General features: G+C 45.7%; 1 protein-coding gene across 8 annotated transcripts in view; it reads left to right on the plus strand.

The window, feature by feature from the left end:
• DMD (dystrophin) overlaps positions 1-27,095 on the plus strand; it is a 7,616,828-nt gene that overhangs the window by 1,897,028 nt on the left and 5,692,705 nt on the right. For all 8 annotated transcript variants that reach the window (XM_069639082.1, XM_069639084.1, XM_069639079.1 and 5 more), the window contains one exon: positions 23,477-23,656. In XM_069639082.1, coding sequence (XP_069495183.1) covers positions 23,477-23,656 — 180 coding nt within the window. The remainder of the gene's footprint in view (positions 1-23,476; positions 23,657-27,095) is intronic.

Raw genomic sequence — 27,095 nt, forward strand, 5'->3', positions numbered from 1 at the left:
GGTCCCTCTACTTTGGAATGACCCTTGATCTTTTTCCAGTAGATGGTCATCCCATTCGATGTGACCAGATCATCAATGTTTTGGATCAACTTCCCATGTTTCAAGGGTTTGTTGTTAGCACATAACATGCCTCTGGTTTTCCAATTAACCAGGTGCTCCACGAACCCGTTCCGTACATAATCCGAATCTGTGATTATGACCAGTTCGTGGAGTTGATGCTGGACAGCAGTGAGGATGGCATGATGCACAGCCATCAATTCTGCCACCTGACTACTTCGGGGACCAATTTTGTATCCAGCGGAGGGTTCTGGGGACTCATTCACCCATGCATTCCCTACGCCAGCCACCAGTTCTTTCTCCCCGTTGTTGTCAACATGGTAAGAGCATCCATCCACATAGACAGTGGGCATTCCCTCACACTTGTCTTCTTCAAAGACTTTGTGGGGGGAATTAAGGTATGCCTCCATGTTGTCCTTTATTTTTAGACTTTCGTCCTCGAGACAGTTTTCTCTGACACAATCATGCAAGTCAGCCAGACCTTGCGCGAGTGGACTCTTCTTGTTTTGGCCATATCTGACCTCCACAGGAAAGCCTTGCATTGACAGAATCCAGGAAGTAATTCGGGAATTACTCACATTTCTGGCCCGGATTCTGTCACTTTGGAGATATTGCAGAGGCTGGTGTGGAGTCTCCACTATGATGTGCTCCCCCTGGATAAACGGGCGGTAATTCTTCAATGCCCACACCGTCGCCAGGAGTGCCTTCTCACAATCGTTGAATTTTTCCTCCACAGAGGATAAAGTTTTGCTCGCATAGGAGATTACTTTATTGACCTTGTCATGCTTTTGGTATAATACTGCCGTCAAGCACGTATTAGAGAACCCTGTCTCCAGGAAGAACTCTTTGTTTCGGACAGGGTAAGCTAGGCAAGGCGCTTGTGAGAGGCTTCTCTTGAGTTGTCTTACTGCCTCGGCTTGTTCTGGACCCCATTCCCACTTGACCCCCCCCTTCAGGAGATGAATCAGGGGTCTGGTGATCTCTGCGTAGCCCTCAATGAACTTTCTGCTGTAATTAGTCAGTCCAAGGAGGCTCCTTAGTTCCCGCAGAGTTGTGGGGTCTTTCAGTTTCTGAAGTGCTTCCACTTTCTTTTCCTGGGGACAGAGACCCTGAGGAGTAATCTCATGCCCCAAGAAATTAACACGGGTCCTACACCACTGTGCTTTCTGAAAGGAAAGTTTTGCTCCGGCGGCCCTCAACTGCGTCAGAACATAACGGATCTCCGCTATGTGTTCCTCCACAGATGAACTTTTAATGAGGACATCATCTACATAAGCCAGGTTACCCCTCGCACCCAAGTCGGGCATGGCCTTGTGTAGAAAAATGTTGAATTCATTGCCGGAGTTGAGGTATCCGAAGGGAGTCCGGGTCCATGTGTACTGCTGGCCCCCAAAGGTAAAAGCCAGTTTGTATTGGTCCTCCCTGCTGACAGGCACGGCCCAGTATCCATTGGTCAGGTCTATTGCAGTGAATACCTGTGACCCCTGAATCTGGGCCAGCCCTTGGTCAATGTAGGGCAGAGGCCATCGGGAAGTATGGACCCGTTTGTTGAGCTCCCTAAGGTCGGCGCAGAGTCTCCACTGGCCATTTGGCTTCAATATTCCCAGCACCGGATTATTGAAGGTGCTGTGGACTGGACGGATTATTCCCCGGGACTCAAGGTTCTTAATTATTTCAGTAAGGGACTCCATTGATGCGAGAGGCAAGCGATATTGCTTCACAAACACAGGAGTCATGCCAGGGTCCGTGGGGATTGTTGTTGTGTGGATGTCAGTGCGACCACAGTCATATGAGTCTACCGCAAAGAGATCTTGGAAATCCAAGAAAACTTGTTTCAACTTTTGCTTTTGTTCCAAAGTCACACAGGCATCAGCTAGGTTGACTCTCTCTTCCACCATCTGCCTGAAGCCTGGAAAGACTTCTGGTTTGGCTATCTCCGCGGCCTCCTCCAGCTGGGTGGAGAAGTCCCTGGTCAGAGTGCTGATTTGGACCGGAGGCTTCAGGTGGGAAAGGCAGCCCTCATGGACCTGGAAAATCACCTCATCCCTCCTGAAGTCACACGTCACATCTTCCTTACCATAAGGGCAGGAAGTGTACACCAGGAAGTTCCCCCCATGCCGGGTAAAAATCCTGTCTGGTGTTGTATTGTCCTCACTGTCACTGTCAAAACAGTCCTTGGGGATTGGTCCTAACAGTTCATTTACTAAGTCGATGGAAAAATGTCGGTCATCAACCGCCATTCCAATAATGGTGCCTGCGGCTAGAGTAATACTCTTTAAGTCGCTGTTATCCACCTCTATTGGAATGGTGTCATGTTCTATGTTGACTAATGGTGTTGGGTTTACCCCCAACCCTTGCTGTTGGAGAGAAGCATTTAGATGTATGTAAGCATCAGGGTTTTTCAACTCTTGTCCCCTTTTAACTTTCACTTCCAGGGAGTATTGTCGGGTCCTTTCTGGGATGGTGACTTCCTCTTTAACCTGAATTTCAACTGCATAAGGTAGCAATTGAGCTGACCTAAATGCTTTTTCTGGATCATCAAAGCCCATGGGATTATCCGCTAATCGGGACCAAGCTTTGAAGTTTATTAGGTCCAAACTAATGGCAAAGCGATTGAGAATGTCACTGCCTAAGTAAAAGGCGGCAGTGACGTCTCGCACGACCCAACAATTATGGACTATGCTCTTGTTGCCAATGGAGATTTTGAGCATACACCTGCTTGGCAGGAGATGTTTTGAATTGGGTGCTTCCAGGTCCATTTCCCATTTGTCTATCAGTTTGAAGGTGGGAATGGCTGGATCTTTTGGGAGTTGGCGAAACATGGCTTCGCTGATGAAGCTCTTACCGTTGTTCACACACACTCGAGCGAGAACAGAGTCCTTCCCATCATTTAACTGAACAGGGATGAACAACTGCTCTCCGATTTGCTGAATATCAGCCAGGCTCTGAGCTGATTTCACATCTTTCTGGACTATAGGAGTGGGAGTTTCAGATTGTGGATTGGTATAGAATTTCAGAGTGTTTCCTTCCAGCGTGGAATACCACCTTAAACTGGAAGGAAGGTTGATTTTCAGAAATAGAGAGGACCCCCCATCACCAGTCTGTTGTCCTACTGCTATGACTGTCACGTCTGGAATTTGGTTGTTCTGGAAGTGAAATTCTACTTGGTCAGATTTTTGTTCAACCATGTGGCATGTGCCGTTTAAACTAACATGGTTGACACTCTGTTTTAATTTTATTGGTCGGCTAGTCTGGGTCCAGAGGACCTTGTTTACACAATCAATTAGGGGTGACAACCTTCTCAGGAGGTCATTCCCTAGTAAACAAGGGGTGCCCTCCGGGGTCACAACTATGACCGGGTGTTTCAACTTATGTCGCCCAATTTTAATGTCCAAGTCTGCAGTCCCCTCAACGGGAATTTCCTTCCCGTCAAAGTTCTGTAGTTGTCCCGGAAGAGAGGTGAGAGGAATTTGGTAATTCTCTCCCCTTCCTGCATTCAGTTCATCAAAGGCCCTTCTAGACAGAAGGGTAGCTTGAGATCCAGTGTCCACCAGTGCCAAAATTGTACCCTGCCCCTGTACTTGTACCGGGGCATAGTATTTTCCCTCCTTCTCCTCAAGGGGGCACAGATAATGTACATTGTTGGACAACTGGTGGGCTAATTTTCTGGTTTTGGACATTGCTAGCGAAGAGATTTGGGCAGAATTCTGTGGAGAGTCTTGGGAATCTGAAAGAAAAATTTGGCAACTGGAGATCAGAGCCATTGTGGGTTCCCCTGGTTCCAGTTCTGGGCCGCCCCCCCCTTTTTGGAGGCAGTCACCAGGATGGGTTTGAACCAGGGGATTTTTTTGCTGTTGGTTCTGGGATGAGATGGTGGGCGGCGGTAGCTCAGTCTCCACATCTCCCCAGTCTGGATTTGCATCCCTAGGGACCCATTTTTCTTTGGGAGGAGTTCCCCCCTCTCTGAAGGAGAAGATCCTTTTCCCAGGATCCTCTGAGGATCCCTCTCCCTCAAATTGGAAGACCTGTACCTCCTCCTCAAACTGAGTCTGTTTGGGTCTTTTGTTTCTCCCACCCCCCCTCTGCTCCTTAGGGGGCAGACTTTCAGGGGCAAGAGATTTCGTTTCCGGTTCCTGGGTTTCCAGGGGCTGTTTACAAGTGAGGAAGGAAGCTTCCTCCAAGGCTTTACACCCCCCTTCCCTTTGTGCCTCCTCCCTGGGAACCGGTGTGTTATCGGGGTGCTGCCCCCGTCATTGTTCTGGAGCACCAGGTCCAGAGTTGGGTGCGTTCTGCGCCGGCACGCCCATCTGAGGGTTCTGCTGAGCCCTCAGTATGTGACCCAGGTCCCGCGCCATGTTTTGAACCTGGCGCTCTAACTGGGAAACCCGCTCAGGCTGATACGGGGCCCTGTTTTCTCCCCTGGGCTGATCCCGGGAAGGGTAGCTATCCCTTCTTTGGTAGTACCCCTGGTTGGGAAGATTTGGGTACCCCTCCACCCTTGGCCTCCCCTCTCCCGGATTCAGTGGTCTGGGCTCAGGGAATTGGGGAAAGAAGGATGGATGGTTTTGGGGCTGAAAGTCGGGTGGATATCTGGGGAAAAAGTTCTGCCCAGGGTTTGGTAAATTTCTGCCCTCCTGAGGGAAGTTTGGAGGGAAGTTCCCTGGGTTAGGTGCTTGGCTGGATCCCCCCCCTTGGGCTGGAGGAGTCCACACATAACCCAGGATGGGTCGATTTCCCTTGTAACGGGGACTTACATAATCAGGAGAGCGAGGGACCCCATTTGTGGGGCTGCCTCCTTGGCTCCCTGTCTGTGACTGGCCCGAGGACCTTCTGGGCCTAGCATTATTAGGTGCAGGTAGGTTTTTAGGCCCCCCCATCTCCAAATCCAAAACGGGGGTGACCTTTACCTCTGCCACCTTGGCAGCAGCAGGGGTGGTGTTGGCTTTGGGGTTTTTCTGGGCATTACTTTTGCTATCTACCGGTTTCTGCACCTCATAAATCCGGGTAGCCTGTTCAATGACCCAGTCTAAAGATCTTTTCTCGTGAAAATCCCTCACGAGCTGGGTCATGATATATTTGGGCAAGGCATGGAAAAACGTATTAATAAACTCTCTACTATCTGTGCGCACCCTTCTGGTGGTTTGCGCAAAAGCACGTTTCAGTTCTTGCACAAATTCTTGTGGCGCCTGATCCTCCCCACATTGCAAATTGTAGGCTGCCTTGCGAGCCTCTTGAGGATTTCTGTGAACAGAAAAATGTTTCAAGATGGCCGCCTTATAGGTGGACCATCTTGAATGATTTTGGTCCTCCAGCCCCGCAAAGAAACTGCAGTATTCCGGGGAGAAGGTCCACTTTACATATTGAATACAGCTTTGGCTGTCCTTCAAATGGAAAGTCTCCATCATTTGTTCAAACAACTCTAAGTGCTCCCAAACAGAATACTTAGCGTTCTTATGGTAAGGCGTGATGACGCTCCTGATCGCCTTAATCTGCTTTAAGGGGTCCTTAAGCAAGGCCCTTTTTGCCTTATTGGCCTTTTTGGTTCGGGTAACCCTTGTCCATTCATCCTCGGACTCAGAGGCACTGCTCCCAGAGGTTCCCGTCTGTTCTTCCAGGTTTTCCCGGATTCTGCGAGCCTGGGAATGGCTGGCAGAATGTGGGGACCTGGTCTCCTGTGTCCTGCGCAGTTCAGAGGAGTCTTCAGATTCCTCCTTGCTGCCAGGATTTGCTGGGTACCCCCCCACTGACCTAACTGGGCAGAGGTTTTCAGGATGCCCTTAATGGGCCTATTCTCCCGGGGTTCCCCACTGAATTGCACCATGCTTGGGTGCCCATACCCGGATGCTCGCCCCTCCATTCCTGGATGGTACTGGCCTATGAGCCCCATGCTTCTGGCTGGATAGTAATCTGCCATCCCTGTGGCCCTGTGCTCATGTGCGCCAGGGGACACGGGGGTGGCAGAGTCCAGGGACTGAGAGGTATGAGGGCCTCTGGTACTAGGGCTCCTGAGGTTATGCTCCGGAGTTTCCATTTCCCAGCGAACCTCATCTCTATCCGCCCCTGCTCCCTGTTGCAATGCAAGAGCCTGCATTTGTGCTTTCAGTTCCTCTGTTAAGGCCTTACTCGACTCTATCAGTCTCTCCTGCATCGCTACCTGTTGCTGGAGCCTATCATTGTGTTGGCAGAGAGCCTCATTCTCTCTCTGTGCTTCCTGATTGGTCCTGGAGTACTGGGCCAGTCTTTGCTGCAGGAGGGTTACCTCCTGGGCAATGTCTCTATTGGCCTGCTCCTTTCTTGCTAGAGCATCCTCCACCCTCCTGGTGTGCTCTAGCAAGTTCTGGTGTTCTTTTTGGAGGTCACCCAGTCCCTGGTGGGTCAGGTGATTTTCTTCCATTTTTCTTTTTAAATGGCAGACTTCCTGGCCTAAGGTATCCCTTTCCTGACTGAGAGCCTGCATCTGTGCTGCCAGGTCGTCCCTTTGCCTTTGGAAGGCACCAGCATTCTGGCGCTCCTGATCAAACTCTGCCTGGGTATCCAGGTCTTTCAGAATTAGTTTGTTGCTCTCTGCCTTCACTCTATCTAGGTGGCCTTGCAGGGTGACTACCTGCTCAGCACATACCCTGTTGAAGTCCAGTTGTTGCTCCAGCTTTTTCTGGTTTTGCAGTAGGGAGTCCAAACCTTCCTGGTATTCCTTCTGCAAGGCCAGAAATCTGGTATCCTGTTCTACCTTTTCCTGTTGCAGCACATCCATATCCTTCTTTATTTTAATGATGTGCTGCCTACTATCATCTTCTGACTCCTGGCTCCTCTGCAGCCTCTGCTCAGAAGAGACCAGGTCAGATTGGACCTTCTCTAACGCCATCTGTTGCCTATTTGCCAGATTTTGGCTTTCCGCACATCTATCCTGCATGTCTCCCATATATAGGTACAGGTATGCTGCTATCCTGGCAATCTTATTGTGTTCCTCTTTGGCTTTAGGAGCCATATATAGTTCACTCAGGGCCACATGTAAGGGACCCTGATCTCTATATATATCTGACCCTGTTTCAGTGACCTGTTGTGTGATGGCCTGCAACCACACATCCTGGCCCTGTTCAGTCCATTCACCTCTCACAAATAGCTTATGCAAGAGGTGCTCTCTGGCTATTTTCATGTCTACTAAGGTCGTCATTCTAGAGATTGGTCTCTGTCCTGACTTACAGAAGTTTGTATTTTATTTTTGCAGAACAGAACTTTTCTTGGAGTGTCCCTTTTGAGGAATGCTTCACAGCGTAAAGCAGCGTGGTGATCCGACTGGATGTATGTATCCCGTCAGTTAGCACACTGTATTAAGCTGCACAAGTGGTAAATCTAACCCAACGTCTCGGCTCGAGCCCCCATTTTGTAAGAGGATTCAATTCAGCACTACAGCTAAGTTAACGCCTAGTCTAGAATACTGAATGAAAACCCTTATTGATCTATCTTTAGGTCCAGTTCATGCGTTCTGGATGACTACCCCTATATAACACCCCTCTCTTGGAATCCCCCTGACCCCACTGAGCCAAGAAGTAGTTCTGTTTTGCAAGTTTAAAAGGTTTATTTGATAATTTAAAATATATATATATCACACTTTATAATAAGTTAATAATTGAATAGCACACTTAATCTGATATGATAAAGATCAACAACGGAGAATCTGGCACTAACACGCTTCTCTATAATCAATAAGGAGTTGACATGAAATGGATAAGGTAGCACACTGGTAAATAGGTACAGAAGTATAATGTGGTAGAGAATGCTTTATAAGGTTCAAGGAAATGCAAGGTTGAATGAATGAAATGCAGTATAGAAAACAACTTGATATGATTTCAGCAAAACAATGTAATCACTTTTCTCTGGCAATCCCCTCCCCCCTTTTATGCAATGCAAGGAAATGGAAGGAAAACACACAGTTCTCAGAAATGCAATCAAATGTGATTCAGTTCACCCCAGCAAGCTTACACGACAGAAGTTTAAAACACAGGCAAATGCTTTGATATGTGCTAGCAATGGATGAGAAATATGCTGGAAATGTTTTTAATTCCCTTTCAGAGGTTCAGGGTGAGTGGTATCTAGTTAATATTAGTCCAGGCTCACACTAGCAATGATGCAGGGATAGCTAGCAGGTTAAACGAATTTCTGGCAAATGGAAGGCAAGCAGCAGCAGTTTTACACGTGAAGAAATTTGCAAATCGCGGTAAAATTCGCGGATGCGTCGAGCGCTATTACAGAGGAACCACAAGGACTATCTCTATCGTTTTGGGGTCCTAGGAAAGCCTAGGATCTCAGCTTCAAAATGAAAGTTACTGCAAGTCTCTAGCACAAACGGTTGCGGAGATATGAACGATTGAATAAAGGTCGTTTTTCAGATTTGGAATTTTAAACGCACACTTTTTCAGCTTTAAAAATGATGGCAGGATAACACAATTGCTAAGCTGCAGTTCTACTTAGGTTAAAAATGGATTGAATTATATTATTTTAACTAAGAGATGGGTTCTACCCAGTTTTACTATGTACTCACACTATATTCTTGAATTAAATGGGCCTCGTCACGGATCTGGTCAGGGTTTTAAACTGGACTCTGGTCTGGTCTGGTCTGGCCTCTGCACTTCACAGTGATCTGGGTCAGCTCTCTCTGCTGGTCTGGGTCTCTCTGGGTACAGCACTGCTTTCTCTCTGGTCTGGTCTCTTAGTTCTGGATAGATTGAAGTCTCTAGTTTGGCTCTCTGGAGGTTTGATGAATTTGAAGTCTGGATCTCTGGATGTTGTATGGCCCGGCAGAGCGCGTTGCAGCAAATGGAATTGAAGGTCCCTATCTGTCCTGTCTGTCTGCTTTTATGTGTTTAGAATGTGGGTGTGTTCTAGCATCACTGACCCTACCTCTCTCTCAGCTTCTAATTGGTCAAACTTCCATTTATCATTTGATTGGGGAATGAACTGTGAGTCAGAGGGATGTCATTTTATGGCTTGCAGATAGGACACTCCTCTGTCAGATTGCACACATTCTATATTTGATAATAAAAGACATATTTCACAGTTACACAGTTGCTTGAAATTACATATACATGGTGTGGCTGAATTTAGCCATGTCTCTGTCCAAATCTGCTGTTTCTAAGAGCTTGCATTCAGAAATGGCACATAATTGACTTTTTAACTGATTTTTCACTTTCTGACATTGACCCAATTTTACATACATGTGTGCAGGGAGTAGGGACATTAACTGATGAATTTTCAGATTTTTAACATGCATACATTTAGAGTAATATCCACTTTTCCGCTAAAACCCCCCTGAACATGCCACCGGGTCGAAAAACCTCTTAAAATGTGGGCAGAAAAATCACAAGAATTATGGTATCATTTATAAAATGTTCACATGTCCGCTCTATGAATGATCCATCTTTTTAAAGTTATGTTCTGGCTCCAAAGGGTTGTGGTTTACCCTCAGCACAAGATTGAATTTCTGGTTTTTCCAGTTCTGCCAAGCCAGCTTGCTCTCACAGGCAGTGCCCCTCCCAGCTCCTGCCAAGAGGAAGCTACATTTTACGACTGCGGTAATAAAAACCTTTGCCTGAGTGAAGAGGGCTTTGTTCACTCTCCTGCAGAGCACAGGTAATTCAATTATCAGATAGATGGCATATCCTTAGTGTGGGCAGCAAAAGGAAGGTTGGCCTGGGAACACAGTGGTGACTCAAGTTTCACTCCTGATGGGGGTAGTTGCCAGGCAGAATTCAGTTCCTTAAGCCAGGTTTCAGATAAAATGTCACTTTTTGTTCCCCAGTTTCTGCATTCAAATAAAACTAAACATTTTCACATATGCAGCTAGAAGGCTGATTCTAAGTTTAAAACTATGACATTTAAACAATTTCAACCTATGTGACACTCAAAAGTAGGTCACTCAGTCAATTTGAACATTTAGATTTGTAGTGTCTTGCAGTCCAATGCAACTTAAACTGCTGAAATCCACAGCGCAGCCAGTCTTGTTATAAGCATTTTTCTGGGCTCTTCATTTCCCAGATTTTGTAGGCACACAACACTCCATTCTACCAAATGTCTGCTGGTGTCCAGTGAGTTTTTAGATGTGTTGCAATGTTTAAAATAGACAGTTTGAGCCTGCCTTCAGAGAAACACAGGGTGGTTTTAAACTGCCGGCTTTTGGATAGTGGTGAGTACTGGTACTGCACCCATTTTTGGGATTTAAGAAAATGAATTCCCAACAATTCTAGGTTGCATTTGGCAATCAGCATTGCCATTCCCAATGGTTTCAGACTACTGTGTGGGTAGTCCAATGGTGGTTTTAGGCAGTTTCCTTCTGTGCCCATAACATCGGCAAAAATGAATGGCAGCCTATTCTTCATGCATTTCCCTCTGCATTTTCTGGGAAGCTCTGGCCATCATGTTGTTTTCCATGTCAGTACTGCACAGTTTTGAGGTATGGCTCGGATGCATGGGTAAATACATCCCACAAGCCCCCCTCTTGCGATGGCCATTCTATTTCACGAATGGGACTCGCAAGACCTGGGATGTTTCCTCATCTTCTTCCAATAGATGGCACAGTTCATCATCTTCTTCTCCATCCGGTACTGATCGATCGGTTCTCCTCGCCAGTCCTGATGGGAATATTGGGCGGTACCCCGGGCCCATTGGATCTTCGTTCCCGGTCTCCGGATCGTCCTCCTTGGCCAGTCTCAAGGTCTTCTTTCTCCTAGGACGACAAAGGAAGAGCGGCAATACCTACTCATAGACGTTTTTCCACCACTGTTGAGATAGTGGGGCAGCATATGCATTTCATCATAACAAAACATTACATTCTTATTTTGAAAAAAAAAACAGTATAACTAAGAGACAGTTTCATGCAAATCACAATATTTTAGAGACTAGATGTGGTATGTTTTATGATTGGAACAGAATTAGTCTGAGACAGTACCCGCTAGGATTCCAGAGGATTCCTCCAGTTGTTGCAGAGTGTGCCTGGGATGGCAACATTTCAACTGGTTTATGTGGACCCACTTGTCTTCCCCCTCTGCCGAACCGCCTTTGGGGATGCGGATCTTGTAGGCCACAGGGGAGATCTTATCGACGATCTCAAAGGGTCCCTTCCATGTAGGCAAAAATGTGCGCTGCTTGGCCTGGTTCCTTTGGAAGTTGTATAGATAGACCCGGTCCCCCACCTGATATTCCTTCCTGGAAGTTTTCAGGTCATAGTGGGTCTTCATGCTATCAGCTGATCTTTCTAGATTCCGCTGAGCATAAGCAAAAGCATGTTGGAGGTGTTTCCTTAAATTCTCTACATACTCATGAGTAGTGGAGGCATTTATTAGTATCTGCTCTTGGGTCCTGTAGAGCAAATGCTGAGGAAGCACCATCTTGCGCCCAGTCATCAACTCAAATGGTGACATTTTGGTTGCAGATGAAGGGGTAGATCTGATAGCCATTAGGACCAGAGGTAATCGGATATCCCAACTTGGCCCAGAATCTGCCACAAACTTCTTTAATATGCTCACAATTGTCCGGTTATATCTCTCTACTGCCCCAGAAGAAGCTGGTCTATAAGCAATATGCAGCTTTCTCTTGACCCCCAGTATCTCCCACATCTTTGTCATTACTTCACTGGTGAAGTGGCTACCTCTGTCTGACTCAATCCTTTGAGGTAGACCAAAACGGGAAAAGATGTGGTTAATCATCAAGGCAGCTGCAGTTTCTGCCTTGCAATTTGGGGCTGGGAGACATTCCACCCACTTGGTAAACAAGCATGTCACAGTCAACATGTACTTATTCCCCCTAGCCGAGCGAATCACAGGGCCTACAAAGTCGATTTGTAAATCTGACCATGGCAGTGTCATTCCCCTCTTTTATAAAGGCGCCCGGTGCGTGAGGGATGATGGCTGAAATTGTGCACACACAAGACACCCCTTCAAGTATTGGTCGAGGTCCTGCCCCATGTGTGGCCAGTATGCAACCTCTCTTAAGATTTCCAATGTTGTGTGAAACCCCCTATGACCGGCAGTGGCCGCATCATGGGCGTGACTTAACATCAGGCTTCGGAATGAGGTAGGAACCACCCACTGATCGTGGCCAGCTTTGGATTTCCTTACCAGCAAACCGTCTTGGATTCGGAACATTTTTGGACATTTCATCAACACTCTTAGGTCCTCTTTCCCAATGTAATCGGTATCCGTCAGGGGAAAGTTCTCAGGGTCCTCAAGGTGCTGGTAAAATTTACCAATTATTGGATCCCCCTTCTGAGCTGTAATCAAATCAGCATCAGGGGTCTCCTTACTCCATTGTGCAATTGAAAGGTCGTTGTGAGCATTTGTCTGGGACCTAGTGATAGCAGTGACCTGGATTTCCCCCAACAGGGACTCAATCTCAATTAGATCCCCTTGGATGGCCCCGGTTTTGGCCAGCTGATCAGCTAAGTCATTTCCAGTTTTGTCTGGTCCCTCTACTTTGGAATGACCCTTGATCTTTTTCCAGTAGATGGTCATCCCATTCGATGTGACCAGATCATCAATGTTTTGGATCAACTTCCCATGTTTCAAGGGTTTGTTGTTAGCACATAACATGCCTCTGGTTTTCCAATTAACCAGGTGCTCCACGAACCCGTTCCGTACATAATCCGAATCTGTGATTATGACCAGTTCGTGGAGTTGATGCTGGACAGCAGTGAGGATGGCATGATGCACAGCCATCAATTCTGCCACCTGACTACTTCGGGGACCAATTTTGTATCCAGCGGAGGGTTCTGGGGACTCATTCACCCATGCATTCCCTACGCCAGCCACCAGTTCTTTCTCCCCGTTGTTGTCAACATGGTAAGAGCATCCATCCACATAGACAGTGGGCATTCCCTCACACTTGTCTTCTTCAAAGACTTTGTGGGGGGAATTAAGGTATGCCTCCATGTTGTCCTTTATTTTTAGACTTTCGTCCTCGAGACAGTTTTCTCTGACACAATCATGCAAGTCAGCCAGACCTTGCGCAAGTGGACTCTTCTTGTTTTGGCCATATCTGACCTCCACAGGAAAGCCTTGCATTGACAGAATCCAGGAAGTAATTCGGGAATTACTCACATTTCCGGCCCGGATTCTGTCACTTTGGAGATATTGCAGAGGCTGGTGTGGAGTCTCCACTATGATGTGCTCCCCCTGGATAAACGGGCGGTAATTCTTCAATGCCCACACCGTCGCCAGGAGTGCCTTCTCACAATCGTTGAATTTTTCCTCCACAGAGGATAAAGTTTTGCTCGCATAGGAGATTACTTTATTGACCTTGTCATGCTTTTGGTATAATACTGCCGTCAAGCACGTATTAGAGAACCCTGTCTCCAGGAAGAACTCTTTGTTTCGGACAGGGTAAGCTAGGCAAGGCGCTTGTGAGAGGCTTCTCTTGAGTTGTCTTACTGCCTCGGCTTGTTCTGGACCCCATTCCCACTTGACCCCCCCCTTCAGGAGATGAATCAGGGGTCTGGTGATCTCTGCGTAGCCCTCAATGAACTTTCTGCTGTAATTAGTCAGTCCAAGGAGGCTCCTTAGTTCCCGCAGAGTTGTGGGGTCTTTCAGTTTCTGAAGTGCTTCCACTTTCTTTTCCTGGGGACAGAGACCCTGAGGAGTAATCTCATGCCCCAAGAAATTAACACGGGTTCTACACCACTGTGCTTTCTGAAAGGAAAGTTTTGCTCCGGCGGCCCTCAACTGCGTCAGAACATAACGGATCTCCGCTATGTGTTCCTCCACAGATGAACTTTTAATGTGGACATCATCTACATAAGCCAGGTTACCCCTCGCACCCAAGTCGGGCATGGCCTTGTGTAGAAAAATGTTGAATTCATTGCCGGAGTTGAGGTATCCGAAGGGAGTCCGGGTCCATGTGTACTGCTGGCCCCCAAAGGTAAAAGCCAGTTTGTATTGGTCCTCCCTGCTGACAGGCACGGTCCAGTATCCATTGGTCAGGTCTATTGCAGTGAATACCTGTGACCCCTGAATCTGGGCCAGCCCTTGGTCAATGTAGGGCAGAGGCCATCGGGAAGTATGGTGGACTGGACGGATTATTCCCCGGGACTCAAGGTTCTTAATTATTTCAGTAAGGGACTCCATTGATGCGAGAGGCAAGCGATATTGCTTCACAAACACAGGAGTCATGCCAGGGTCCGTGGGGATTGTTGTTGTGTGGATGTCAGTGCGACCACAGTCATATGAGTCTACCGCAAAGAGATCTTGGAAATCCAAGAAAACTTGTTTCAACTTTTGCTTTTGTTCCAAAGTCACACAGGCATCAGCTAGGTTGACTCTCTCTTCCACCATCTGCCTGAAGCCTGGAAAGACTTCTGGTTTGGCTATCTCCGCGGCCTCCTCCAGCTGGGTGGAGAAGTCCCTGGTCAGAGTGCTGATTTGGACCGGAGGCTTCAGGTGGGAAAGGCAGCCCTCATGGACCTGGAAAATCACCTCATCCCTCCTGAAGTCACACGTCACATCTTCCTTACCATAAGGGCAGGAAGTGTACACCAGGAAGTTCCCCCCATGCCGGGTAAAAATCCTGTCTGGTGTTGTATTGTCCTCACTGTCACTGTCAAAACAGTCCTTGGGGATTGGTCCTAACAGTTCATTTACTAAGTCGATGGAAAAATGTCGGTCATCAACCGCCATTCCAATAATGGTGCCTGCGGCTAGAGTAATACTCTTTAAGTCGCTGTTATCCACCTCTATTGGAATGGTGTCATGTTCTATGTTGACTAATGGTGTTGGGTTGACCCCCAACCCTTGCTGTTGGAGAGAAGCATTTAGATGTATGTAAGCATCAGGGTTTTTCAACTCTTGTCCCCTTTTAACTTTCACTTCCAGGGAGTATTGTCGGGTCCTTTCTGGGATGGTGACTTCCTCTTTAACCTGAATTTCAACTGCATAAGGTAGCAATTGAGCTGACCTAAATGCTTTTTCTGGATCATCAAAGCCCATGGGATTATCCGCTAATCGGGACCAAGCTTTGAAGTTTATTAGGTCCAAACTAATGGCAAAGCGATTGAGAATGTCACTGCCTAAGTAAAAGGCGGCAGTGACGTCTTGCACGACCCAACAATTATGGACTATGCTCTTGTTGCCAATGGAGATTTTGAGCATACACCTGCTTGGCAGGAGATGTTTTGAATTGGGTGCTTCCAGGTCCATTTCCCATTTGTCTATCAGTTTGAAGGTGGGAATGGCTGGATCTTTTGGGAGTTGGCGAAACATGGCTTCGCTGATGAAGCTCTTACCGTTGTTCACACACACTCGAGCGAGAACAGAGTCCTTCCCATCATTTAACTGAACAGGGATGAACAACTGCTCTCCGATTTGCTGAATATCAGCCAGGCTCTGAGCTGATTTCACATCTTTCTGGACTATAGGAGTGGGAGTTTCAGATTGTGGATTGGTATAGAATTTCAGAGTGTTTCCTTCCAGCGTGGAATACCACCTTAAACTGGAAGGAAGGTTGATTTTCAGAAATAGAGAGGACCCCCCATCACCAGTCTGTTGTCCTACTGCTATGACTGTCACGTCTGGAATTTGGTTGTTCTGGAAGTGAAATTCTACTTGGTCAGATTTTTGTTCAACCATGTGGCATGTGCCGTTTAAACTAACATGGTTGACACTCTGTTTTAATTTTATTGGTCGGCTAGTCTGGGTCCAGAGGACCTTGTTTACACAATCAATTAGGGGTGACAACCTTCTCAGGAGGTCATTCCCTAGTAAACAAGGGGTGCCCTCCGGGGTCACAACTATGACCGGGTGTTTCAACTTATGTCGCCCAATTTTAATGTCCAAGTCTGCAGTCCCCTCAACGGGAATTTCCTTCCCGTCAAAGTTCTGTAGTTGTCCCGGAAGAGAGGTGAGAGGAATTTGGTAATTCTCTCCCCTTCCTGCATTCAGTTCATCAAAGGCCCTTCTAGACAGAAGGGTAGCTTGAGATCCAGTGTCCACCAGTGCCAAAATTGTACCCTGCCCCTGTACTTGTACCGGGGCATAGTATTTTCCCTCCTTCTCCTCAAGGGGGCACAGATAATGTACATTTTTGGACAACTGGTGGGCTAATTTTCTGGTTTTGGACATTGCTAGCGAAGAGATTTGGGCAGAATTCTGTGGAGAGTCTTGGGAATCTGAAAGAAAAATTTGGCAACTGGAGATCAGAGCCATTGTGGGTTCCCCTGGTTCCAGTTCTGGGCCGCCCCCCCCTTTTTGGAGGCAGTCACCAGGATGGGTTTGAACCAGGGGATTTTTTTGCTGTTGGTTCTGGGATGAGATGGTGGGCGGCGGTAGCTCAGTCTCCACATCTCCCCAGTCTGGATTTGCATCCCTAGGGACCCATTTTTCTTTGGGAGGAGTTCCCCCCTCTCTGAAGGAGAAGATCCTTTTCCCAGGATCCTCTGAGGATCCCTCTCCCTCAAATTGGAAGACCTGTACCTCCTCCTCAAACTGAGTCTGTTTGGGTCTTTTGTTTCTCCCACCCCCCCTCTGCTCCTTAGGGGGCAGACTTTCAGGGGCAAGAGATTTCGTTTCCGGTTCCTGGGTTTCCAGGGGCTGTTTACAAGTGAGGAAGGAAGCTTCCTCCAAGGCTTTACACCCCCCTTCCCTTTGTGCCTCCTCCCTGGGAACCGGTGTGTTATCGGGGTGCTGCCCCCGTCATTGTTCTGGAGCACCAGGTCCAGAGTTGGGTGCGTTCTGCGCCGGCACGCCCATCTGAGGGTTCTGCTGAGCCCTCAGTATGTGACCCAGGTCCCGCGCCATGTTTTGAACCTGGCGCTCTAACTGGGAAACCCGCTCAGGCTGATACGGGGCCCTGTTTTCTCCCCTGGGCTGATCCCGGGAAGGGTAGCTATCCCTTCTTTGGTAGTACCCCTGGTTGGGAAGATTTGGGTACCCCTCCACCCTTGGCCTCCCCTCTCCCGGATTCAGTGGTCTGGGCTCAGGGAATTGGGGAAAGAAGGATGGATGGTTTTGGGGCTGAAAGTCGGGTGGATATCTGGGGAAAAAGTTCTGCCCAGGGTTTGGTAAATTTCTGCCCTCCTGAGGGAAGTTTGGAGGGAAGTTCCCTGGGTTAGGTGCTTGGCTGGATCCCCCCCCTTGGGCTGGAGGAGTCCACACATAACCCAGGATGGGTCGATTTCCCTTGTAACGGGGACTTACATAATCAGGAGAGCGAGGGACCCCATTTGTGGGGCTGCCTCCTTGGCTCCCTGTCTGTGACTGGCCCGAGGACCTTCTGGGCCTAGCATTATTAGGTGCAGGTAGGTTTTTAGGCCCCCCATCTCCAAATCCAAAACGGGGGTGACCTTTACCTCTGCCACCTTGGCAGCAGCAGGGGTGGTGTTGGCTTTGGGGTTTTTCTGGGCATTACTTTTGCTATCTACCGGTTTCTGCACCTCATAAATCCGGGTAGCCTGTTCAATGACCCAGTCTAAAGATCTTTTCTCGTGAAAATCCCTCACGAGCTGGGTCATGATATATTTGGGCAAGGCATGGAAAAACGTATTAATAAACTCTCTACTATCTGTGCGCACCCTTCTGGTGGTTTGCGCAAAAGCACGTTTCAGTTCTTGCACAAATTCTTGTGGGGCCTGATCCTCCCCACATTGCAAATTGTAGGCTGCCTTGCGAGCCTCTTGAGGATTTCTGTGAACAGAAAAATGTTTCAAGATGGCCGCCTTATAGGTGGACCATCTTGAATGATTTTGGTCCTCCAGCCCCGCAAAGAAACTGGAGTATTCCGGGGAGAAGGTCCACTTTACATATTGAATACAGCTTTGGCTGTCCTTCAAATGGAAAGTCTCCATCATTTGTTCAAACAACTCTAAGTGCTCCCAAACAGAATACTTAGCGTTCTTATGGTAAGGCGTGATGACGCTCCTGATCGCCTTAATCTGCTTTAAGGGGTCCTTAAGCAAGGCCCTTTTTGCCTTATTGGCCTTTTTGGTTCGGGTAACCCTTGTCCATTCATCCTCGGACTCAGAGGCACTGCTCCCAGAGGTTCCCGTCTGTTCTTCCAGGTTTTCCCGGTTTCTGCGAGCCTGGGAATGGCTGGCAGAATGTGGGGACCTGGTCTCCTGTGTCCTGCGCAGTTCAGAGGAGTCTTCAGATTCCTCCTTGCTGCCAGGATTTGCTGGGTACCCCCCCCACTGACCTAACTGGGCAGAGGTTTTCAGGATGCCCTTAATGGGCCTATTCTCCCGGGGTTCCCCACTGAATTGCACCATGCTTGGGTGCCCATACCCGGATGCTCGCCCCTCCATTCCTGGATGGTACTGGCCTATGAGCCCCATGCTTCTGGCTGGATAGTAATCTGCCATCCCTGTGGCCCTGTGCTCATGTGCGCCAGGGGACACGGGGGTGGCAGAGTCCAGGGACTGAGAGGTATGAGGGCCTCTGGTACTAGGGCTCCTGAGGTTATGCTCCGGAGTTTCCATTTCCCAGCGAACCTCATCTCTATCCGCCCCTGCTCCCTGTTGCAATGCAAGAGCCTGCATTTGTGCTTTCAGTTCCTCTGTTAAGGCCTTACTCGACTCTATCAGTCTCTCCTGCATCGCTACCTGTTGCTGGAGCCTATCATTGTGTTGGCAGAGAGCCTCATTCTCTCTCTGTGCTTCCTGATTGGTCCTGGAGTACTGGGCCAGTCTTTGCTGCAGGAGGGTTACCTCCTGGGCAATGTCTCTATTGGCCTGCTCCTTTCTTGCTAGAGCATCCTCCACCCTCCTGGTGTGCTCTAGCAAGTTCTGGTGTTCTTTTTGGAGGTCACCCAGTCCCTGGTGGGTCAGGTGATTTTCTTCCATTTTTCTTTTTAAATGGCAGACTTCCTGGCCTAAGGTATCCCTTTCCTGACTGAGAGCCTGCATCTGTGCTGCCAGGTCGTCCCTTTGCCTTTGGAAGGCACCAGCATTCTGGCGCTCCTGATCAAACTCTGCCTGGGTATCCAGGTCTTTCAGAATTAGTTTGTTGCTCTCTGCCTTCACTCTATCTAGGTGGCCTTGCAGGGTGACTACCTGCTCAGCACATACCCTGTTGAAGTCCAGTTGTTGCTCCAGCTTTTTCTGGTTTTGCAGTAGGGAGTCCAAACCTTCCTGGTATTCCTTCTGCAAGGCCAGAAATCTGGTATCCTGTTCTACCTTTTCCTGTTGCAGCACATCCATATCCTTCTTTATTTTAATGATGTGCTGCCTACTATCATCTTCTGACTCCTGGCTCCTCTGCAGCCTCTGCTCAGAAGAGACCAGGTCAGATTGGACCTTCTCTAACGCCATCTGTTGCCTATTTGCCAGATTTTGGCTTTCCGCACATCTATCCTGCATGTCTCCCATATATAGGTACAGGTATGCTGCTATCCTGGCAATCTTATTGTGTTCCTCTTTGGCTTTAGGAGCCATATATAGTTCACTCAGGGCCACATGTAAGGGACCCTGATCTCTATATATATCTGACCCTGTTTCAGTGACCTGTTGTGTGATGGCCTGCAACCACACATCCTGGCCCTGTTCAGTCCATTCACCTCTCACAAATAGCTTATGCAAGAGGTGCTCTCTGGCTATTTTCATGTCTACTAAGGTCGTCATTCTAGAGATTGGTCTCTGTCCTGACTTACAGAAGTTTGTATTTTATTTTTGCAGAACAGAACTTTTCTTGGAGTGTCCCTTTTGAGGAATGCTTCACAGCGTAAAGCAGCGTGGTGATCCGACTGGATGTATGTATCCCGTCAGTTAGCACACTGTATTAAGCTGCACAAGTGGTAAATCTAACCCAACGTCTCGGCTCGAGCCCCCATTTTGTAAGAGGATTCAATTCAGCACTACAGCTAAGTTAACGCCTAGTCTAGAATACTGAATGAAAACCCTTATTGATCTATCTTTAGGTCCAGTTCATGCGTTCTGGATGACTACCCCTATATAACACCCCTCTCTTGGAATCCCCCTGACCCCACTGAGCCAAGAAGTAGTTCTGTTTTGCAAGTTTAAAAGGTTTATTTGATAATTTAAAATATATATATATCACACTTTATAATAAGTTAATAATTGAATAGCACACTTAATCTGATATGATAAAGATCAACAACGGAGAATCTGGCACTAACACGCTTCTCTATAATCAATAAGGAGTTGACATGAAATGGATAAGGTAGCACACTGGTAAATAGGTACAGAAGTATAATGTGGTAGAGAATGCTTTATAAGGTTCAAGGAAATGCAAGGTTGAATGAATGAAATGCAGTATAGAAAACAACTTGATATGATTTCAGCAAAACAATGTAATCACTTTTCTCTGGCAATCCCCTCCCCCCTTTTATGCAATGCAAGGAAATGGAAGGAAAACACACAGTTCTCAGAAATGCAATCAAATGTGATTCAGTTCACCCCAGCAAGCTTACACGACAGAAGTTTAAAACACAGGCAAATGCTTTGATATGTGCTAGCAATGGATGAGAAATATGCTGGAAATGTTTTTAATTCCCTTTCAGAGGTTCAGGGTGAGTGGTATCTAGTTAATATTAGTCCAGGCTCACACTAGCAATGATGCAGGGATAGCTAGCAGGTTAAACGAATTTCTGGCAAATGGAAGGCAAGCAGCAGCAGTTTTACACGTGAAGAAATTTGCAAATCGCGGTAAAATTCGCGGATGCGTCGAGCGCTATTACAGAGGAACCACAAGGACTATCTCTATCGTTTTGGGGTCCTAGGAAAGCCTAGGATCTCAGCTTCAAAATGAAAGTTACTGCAAGTCTCTAGCACAAACGGTTGCGGAGATATGAACGATTGAATAAAGGTCGTTTTTCAGATTTGGAATTTTAAACGCACACTTTTTCAGCTTTAAAAATGATGGCAGGATAACACAATTGCTAAGCTGCAGTTCTACTTAGGTTAAAAATGGATTGAATTATATTATTTTAACTAAGAGATGGGTTCTACCCAGTTTTACTATGTACTCACACTATATTCTTGAATTAAATGGGCCTCGTCACGGATCTGGTCAGGGTTTTAAACTGGACTCTGGTCTGGTCTGGTCTGGCCTCTGCACTTCACAGTGATCTGGGTCAGCTCTCTCTGCTGGTCTGGGTCTCTCTGGGTACAGCACTGCTTTCTCTCTGGTCTGGTCTCTTAGTTCTGGATAGATTGAAGTCTCTAGTTTGGCTCTCTGGAGGTTTGATGAATTTGAAGTCTGGATCTCTGGATGTTGTATGGCCCGGCAGAGCGCGTTGCAGCAAATGGAATTGAAGGTCCCTATCTGTCCTGTCTGTCTGCTTTTATGTGTTTAGAATGTGGGTGTGTTCTAGCATCACTGACCCTACCTCTCTCTCAGCTTCTAATTGGTCAAACTTCCATTTATCATTTGATTGGGGAATGAACTGTGAGTCAGAGGGATGTCATTTTATGGCTTGCAGATAGGACACTCCTCTGTCAGATTGCACACATTCTATATTTGATAATAAAAGACATATTTCACAGTTACACAGTTGCTTGAAATTACATATACATGGTGTGGCTGAATTTAGCCATGTCTCTGTCCAAATCTGCTGTTTCTAAGAGCTTGCATTCAGAAATGGCACATAATTGACTTTTTAACTGATTTTTCACTTTCTGACATTGACCCAACTTTACATACATGTGTGCAGGGAGTAGGGACATTAACTGATGAATTTTCAGATTTTTAACATGCATACATTTAGAGTAATATCCACTTTTCCGCTAAAACCCCCCTGAACATGCCACCGGGTCGAAAAACCTCTTAAAATGTGGGCAGAAAAATCACAAGAATTATGGTATCATTTATAAAATTTTCACATGTCCGCTCTATGAATGATCCATCTTTTTAAAGTTATGTTCTGGCTCCAAAGGGTTGTGGTTTACCCTCAGCACAAGATTGAATTTCTGGTTTTTCCAGTTCTGCCAAGCCAGCTTGCTCTCACAGGCAGTGCCCCTCCCAGCTCCTGCCAAGAGGAAGCTACATTTTACGACTGCGGTAATAAAAACCTTTGCCTGAGTGAAGAGGGCTTTGTTCACTCTCCTGCAGAGCACAGGTAATTCAATTATCAGATAGATGGCATATCCTTAGTGTGGGCAGCAAAAGGAAGGTTGGCCTGGGAACACAGTGGTGACTCAAGTTTCACTCCTGATGGGGGTAGTTGCCAGGCAGAATTCAGTTCCTTAAGCCAGGTTTCAGATAAAATGTCACTTTTTGTTCCCCAGTTTCTGCATTCAAATAAAACTAAACATTTTCACATATGCAGCTAGAAGGCTGATTCTAAGTTTAAAACTATGACATTTAAACAATTTCAACCTATGTGACACTCAAAAGTAGGTCACCCCAGTCAATTTGAACATTTAGATTTGTAGTGTCTTTCAGTCCAATGCAACTTAAACTGCTGAAATCCACAGCGCAGCCAGTCTTGTTATAAGCATTTTTCTGGGCTCTTCATTTCCCAGATTTTGTAGGCACACAACACTCCATTCTACCAAATGTCTGCTGGTGTCCAGTGAGTTTTTAGATGTGTTGCAATGTTTAAAATAGACAGTTTGAGCCTGCCTTCAGAGAAACACAGGGTGGTTTTAAACTGCCGGCTTTTGGATAGTGGTGAGTACTGGTACTGCACCCATTTTTGGGATTTAAGAAAATGAATTCCCAACAATTCTAGGTTGCATTTGGCAATCAGCATTGCCATTCCCAATGGTTTCAGACTACTGTGTGGGTAGTCCAATGGTGGTTTTAGGCAGTTTCCTTCTGTGCCCATAACATCGGCAAAAATGAATGGCAGCCTATTCTTCATGCATTTCCCTGTGCATTTTCTGGGAAGCTCTGGCCATCATGATGTTTTCCATGTCAGTACTGCACAGTTTTGAGGTATGGCTCGGATGCATGGGTAAATACATCCCACAGTTCGAATACCCGGCTCACTGTATTAAGCACGTTATAAAGGTATCAAGCACGTTATAAAAGAACAATAATAATTATACCTGAGTAAGATGTTGACGCTACCAGGCTTGGAATGAAAGAAAATGCAAATGTAGTAATTACTGTATTGAAACAGTTTACCATGTCTGTGCTTCTCCCCAGAAAAACTCAATCCGAGTTATTTTTTTCTACTACTTTTCAAAAAGAAAGCAAAGAGCAATATCCTGTTGGGAGGCTTATTCTGCTAGACAGAGAGGATGTTCAGGCTAAATTTGCTCCTTTGTGCTTACTAAATAGCAGCGATAAATCAGGCCATATCGTCTAAGTGCATTCTTATAGGATTGTATTAGTAGGCCATTGAAAATATATAAGTGGGCAATTATTATGTATTGATTTTTATAACAGATTGTCAGTGTTGGTGTGTAAATGATAATTATTGTGGAAGAACTAATTGAACAGCCCGAAATTAAAAACAAACCTTTAAATCAACTTTTTTACAGATCCTAAAAGCAGAATTAGAAATGAAGAGGCAGACTATGGACAAGCTGTGCTTGCTCAGTCAGAACCTTCTTTCAGCTGTGAAAAACAAGGAGGTTGCTCAAAAGTTAGAAGCACGACTGGAAAACTTTGCTCAACGATGGGATGCTCTTGTTCAGAAATTAGAAAACACATCTATGCAGGTTTGTATGGCTCTTTGTTCCTTTCATGTATATAGTATTGTATTGTATTGTATTGTATTGTATTTGGGTATTTATATAGCTCTCTTTCCCCACGTTTGTGGCCTCAATGCGCTTTTTTGGTTGGAACGACCTTGGTGACCATGGTCAATGTGCTTGAACATTCTAAAGAATTTAGATTAGGAGATGCATATGTGCATTTTGCTGGTCGAGGACTTGGGTGGCTGGCTAGGCTGCCTATAGTGAGGTCAGGCACGTGGGTGGGCACTTTTAGGGTTTGCAATAGATTGCTATTGTTGGGAGAGTCGATGTGTGACCAGCTATACCGTATTCCTTGCATAGGTAGTCACTGTATGCTAGTGGCAGAGGTGTTGAGCTACATAAGGTGTTTCAGTCTGGTCGACTATGTGTGCTGCTAGGCAGCAAAGCTTAGCCATAGCTACATTCTACAGTGCATGGATGCTTGGCCGTGCCTGTAGCCTGTGTCCACAGATGCGGTATGAGGCATACGAACCATATTCTTCTTGATATACATACCGTAGCCGTGCTGGATGATATTCACAGTTATATCTAAAATGGGGCACTGGCTGACATTCAAAACCTGTCTATATTTGATGAGAGCTAATGTTCACAGGATATAGCTAAAAAGTGGCACTGGCTAACATTCAAATCCTGTCTGGGTGTGAGGCAAGCTACTATTCATAAGATATAATTAATAAGTGGAACTGGCTAAGATTTACAATCCTGTGTAGGTGGGTTGCAAGCCAACATTAACAATTAGAACTACATGTGGCACTGGCTAAGATTCACAATCCTGTCTAGATGTGATGCAAGCTAATATTCGCATCATATAACAAAAATGTGGCAATGGGTAACATTCTCAATCCTGTCTAGATGTGATGCAAGTTAATATTTATAGTCAGAACTACATGTGGCACTAGCTAACATTCAGAATTCTGTCTAGATGTGACACAAGTTAATATTTATAGTTAGAACTACATGTGGCACTGGCTAACATTCACAATCCTGTCTAGGTGTGACACAAGTTAATATTCATAGTTAGAACTACATGTGACACTGGCTAACAATTACAATCCTCTCTAGGTGTGACACAAGCTAATATTCACACAATATAACTAAATTGTGGCAATGGCTAACATTCACAATCCTGTCTATATGTGACGCAAGCTAATATTCACATGATATAACAAACATGTGGCAATGGGTAACATTCACAATCCTGTCTAGATGTGACACAAGTTAATGTTTATGGTTAGAACTACATGTGGCACTGGCTAACATTCACAATCCTGTCTAGGTGTGACACAAGCTAATATCCACAAGATATAAATAAAATGTGGCAATGGCTAACATTCTCAATCTTGTCTAGGTGTGACGCAAGCTAATATTCACACGATATAACTAACATATGGCAATGGCTAACATTCTCAATCCTGTCTAGATGTCACGCAAGTTAACATTCATAGTTAGAACGACATGTGGCACTGGCTAACATTCACAATCCTGTCTAGGTTAGCCACAAGCTAATATTCACACGATATAAGTAATATGTGGCAATGGCTAACATTCTCAATCCTGTCTAGATGTAACACAAGGTAATATTTATAGTTACAACTACATGTGGCACTGGCTAACATTCACAATCCTGTCTAGATGTGACGCAAGCTAATATTCATACAATATAACTAAAATGTGGCAATTGCTAACATTCTCAATCCTGTCTAGATGTGACGCAAGTTAATATTCATGGTTAGAACTACATGTGGCACTGGCTAACATTCACAATCCTGTCTAGATGTGACACAAGTTAATATTTATAGTTACAACTACATGTGGCACTGGCTAACATTCACAATCCTGTCTAGGTGTGGCACAAGTTAATATTCATTGTTAGAACTACATGTGGCACTGGATAACATTCACAATCCTGTCTAGGTGTGACACAAGCTAATATTCACATGATATAATTAAAATGTGGAAATGGCTAACATTCTCAATCCTGACTAGATGTGACGTAAATTAATATTCATAGTTAAAACTACATGTGGCACTGGCTAACATTTACAATCCTGTCTAGATGTGACGCAAATTAATATTCATAGTTAGAACTACATGTGGCACTGGCTAACATTTACAATCCTGTCTAGATGTGACACAAGTTAATATTTATAGTTAGAACTATATGTGGCTCGGGCTAACATTCACTATCCTGTCTAGATGTGATGCAAGTTAATATTTATAGGTAGAACTACATGTGGCACTGGCTAAGATTCACAATCCTGTCTAGGTGTGACGCAAGCTAATATTCACACAATATAACTAAATTGTGGCAATGGCTAACATTCACAATCCTTTCTATGTTTGACGCAAGCTAATATTCAAATTATATAACAGAAATGTGGCAGTGGGTAAGATTCACAATCCTGTCTAGATGTGACGCAAGTTAATATTTATAGTTAGAACTACATGTGGCTCTGGCTAACATTCACAATCCTGTCTAGGTGTGACACAAGCTAATATTCATAGTTAGAACTACATGTGGCACTGGCTAACATTCACAATCCTGTCTAGGTGTGACACAAGTTAATATTCATAGTTAGAACTACATGTGGCACTGGCGAACTTTCACAATCCTGTCTAGGTGTGATGCAAGCTAATATTCACACAATATAACTAAAATGTGGAATTGGCTAACATTCTCAATCCTGTCTAGATGTGACGCAAGTTACTATTTATAGTTAGAACTACATGTGGCACTGACTGACATTCACAATCCTGTCTATGTGTAACGCAAGGTAATATTATATGGTTCATTACATAGAATACAACCGCTGTGTTCTTTCCCAATGTCTCACAAAGTGTGATTCAAAGGCACAGTAGTGTTTAGTACCTGAAAGAAATGTTTAATTTTACAAACATGACTTTGATGATTGTTTCACTGCAGTTAAACATTTGAACCATGCATGGTAGTTTCTACTTATCGTTTCAATTGGTAGTTTCATCATTCGGATGCTTTGGAATCATACCAATGCCAACAGGCGCTATACAAATGTCCCAACACTGAACACACCTTTTACAGAAATTACTATTAAGACAAGCTTAGAACGTGTTTCTCTCTTGGTGTATTTATGTGCTTTTTGATACATGTTTTACTACCTTAGTAATAGAGAATGAAAACGATGTGTTCCTTACATCTAGAACTAATTGGGTTATTGCCACTGGTAGATGATAACATAGTTTGATCTACCTAACACGAAAGGCCCCTTTAAGTAAAGTGTGCAAGCTACATTGTTTTGCTGTTTCAACGTGTCAGAAGCTTTTTCAATTGTTCCATCATTTGGAATCCATTGACACCCAGGGAAGTGCATTTGGCCAATCAGATGGTTGGAAGAGCAGACAAGAACATACATTCTCTGACTGC

Source organism: Ambystoma mexicanum, chromosome 7q (genome assembly GCF_040938575.1).
Source record: "Ambystoma mexicanum isolate Mex_15411 chromosome 7q, UKY_AmexF1_1, whole genome shotgun sequence".
Taxonomy (NCBI): Eukaryota; Metazoa; Chordata; class Amphibia; order Caudata; family Ambystomatidae; genus Ambystoma; species Ambystoma mexicanum.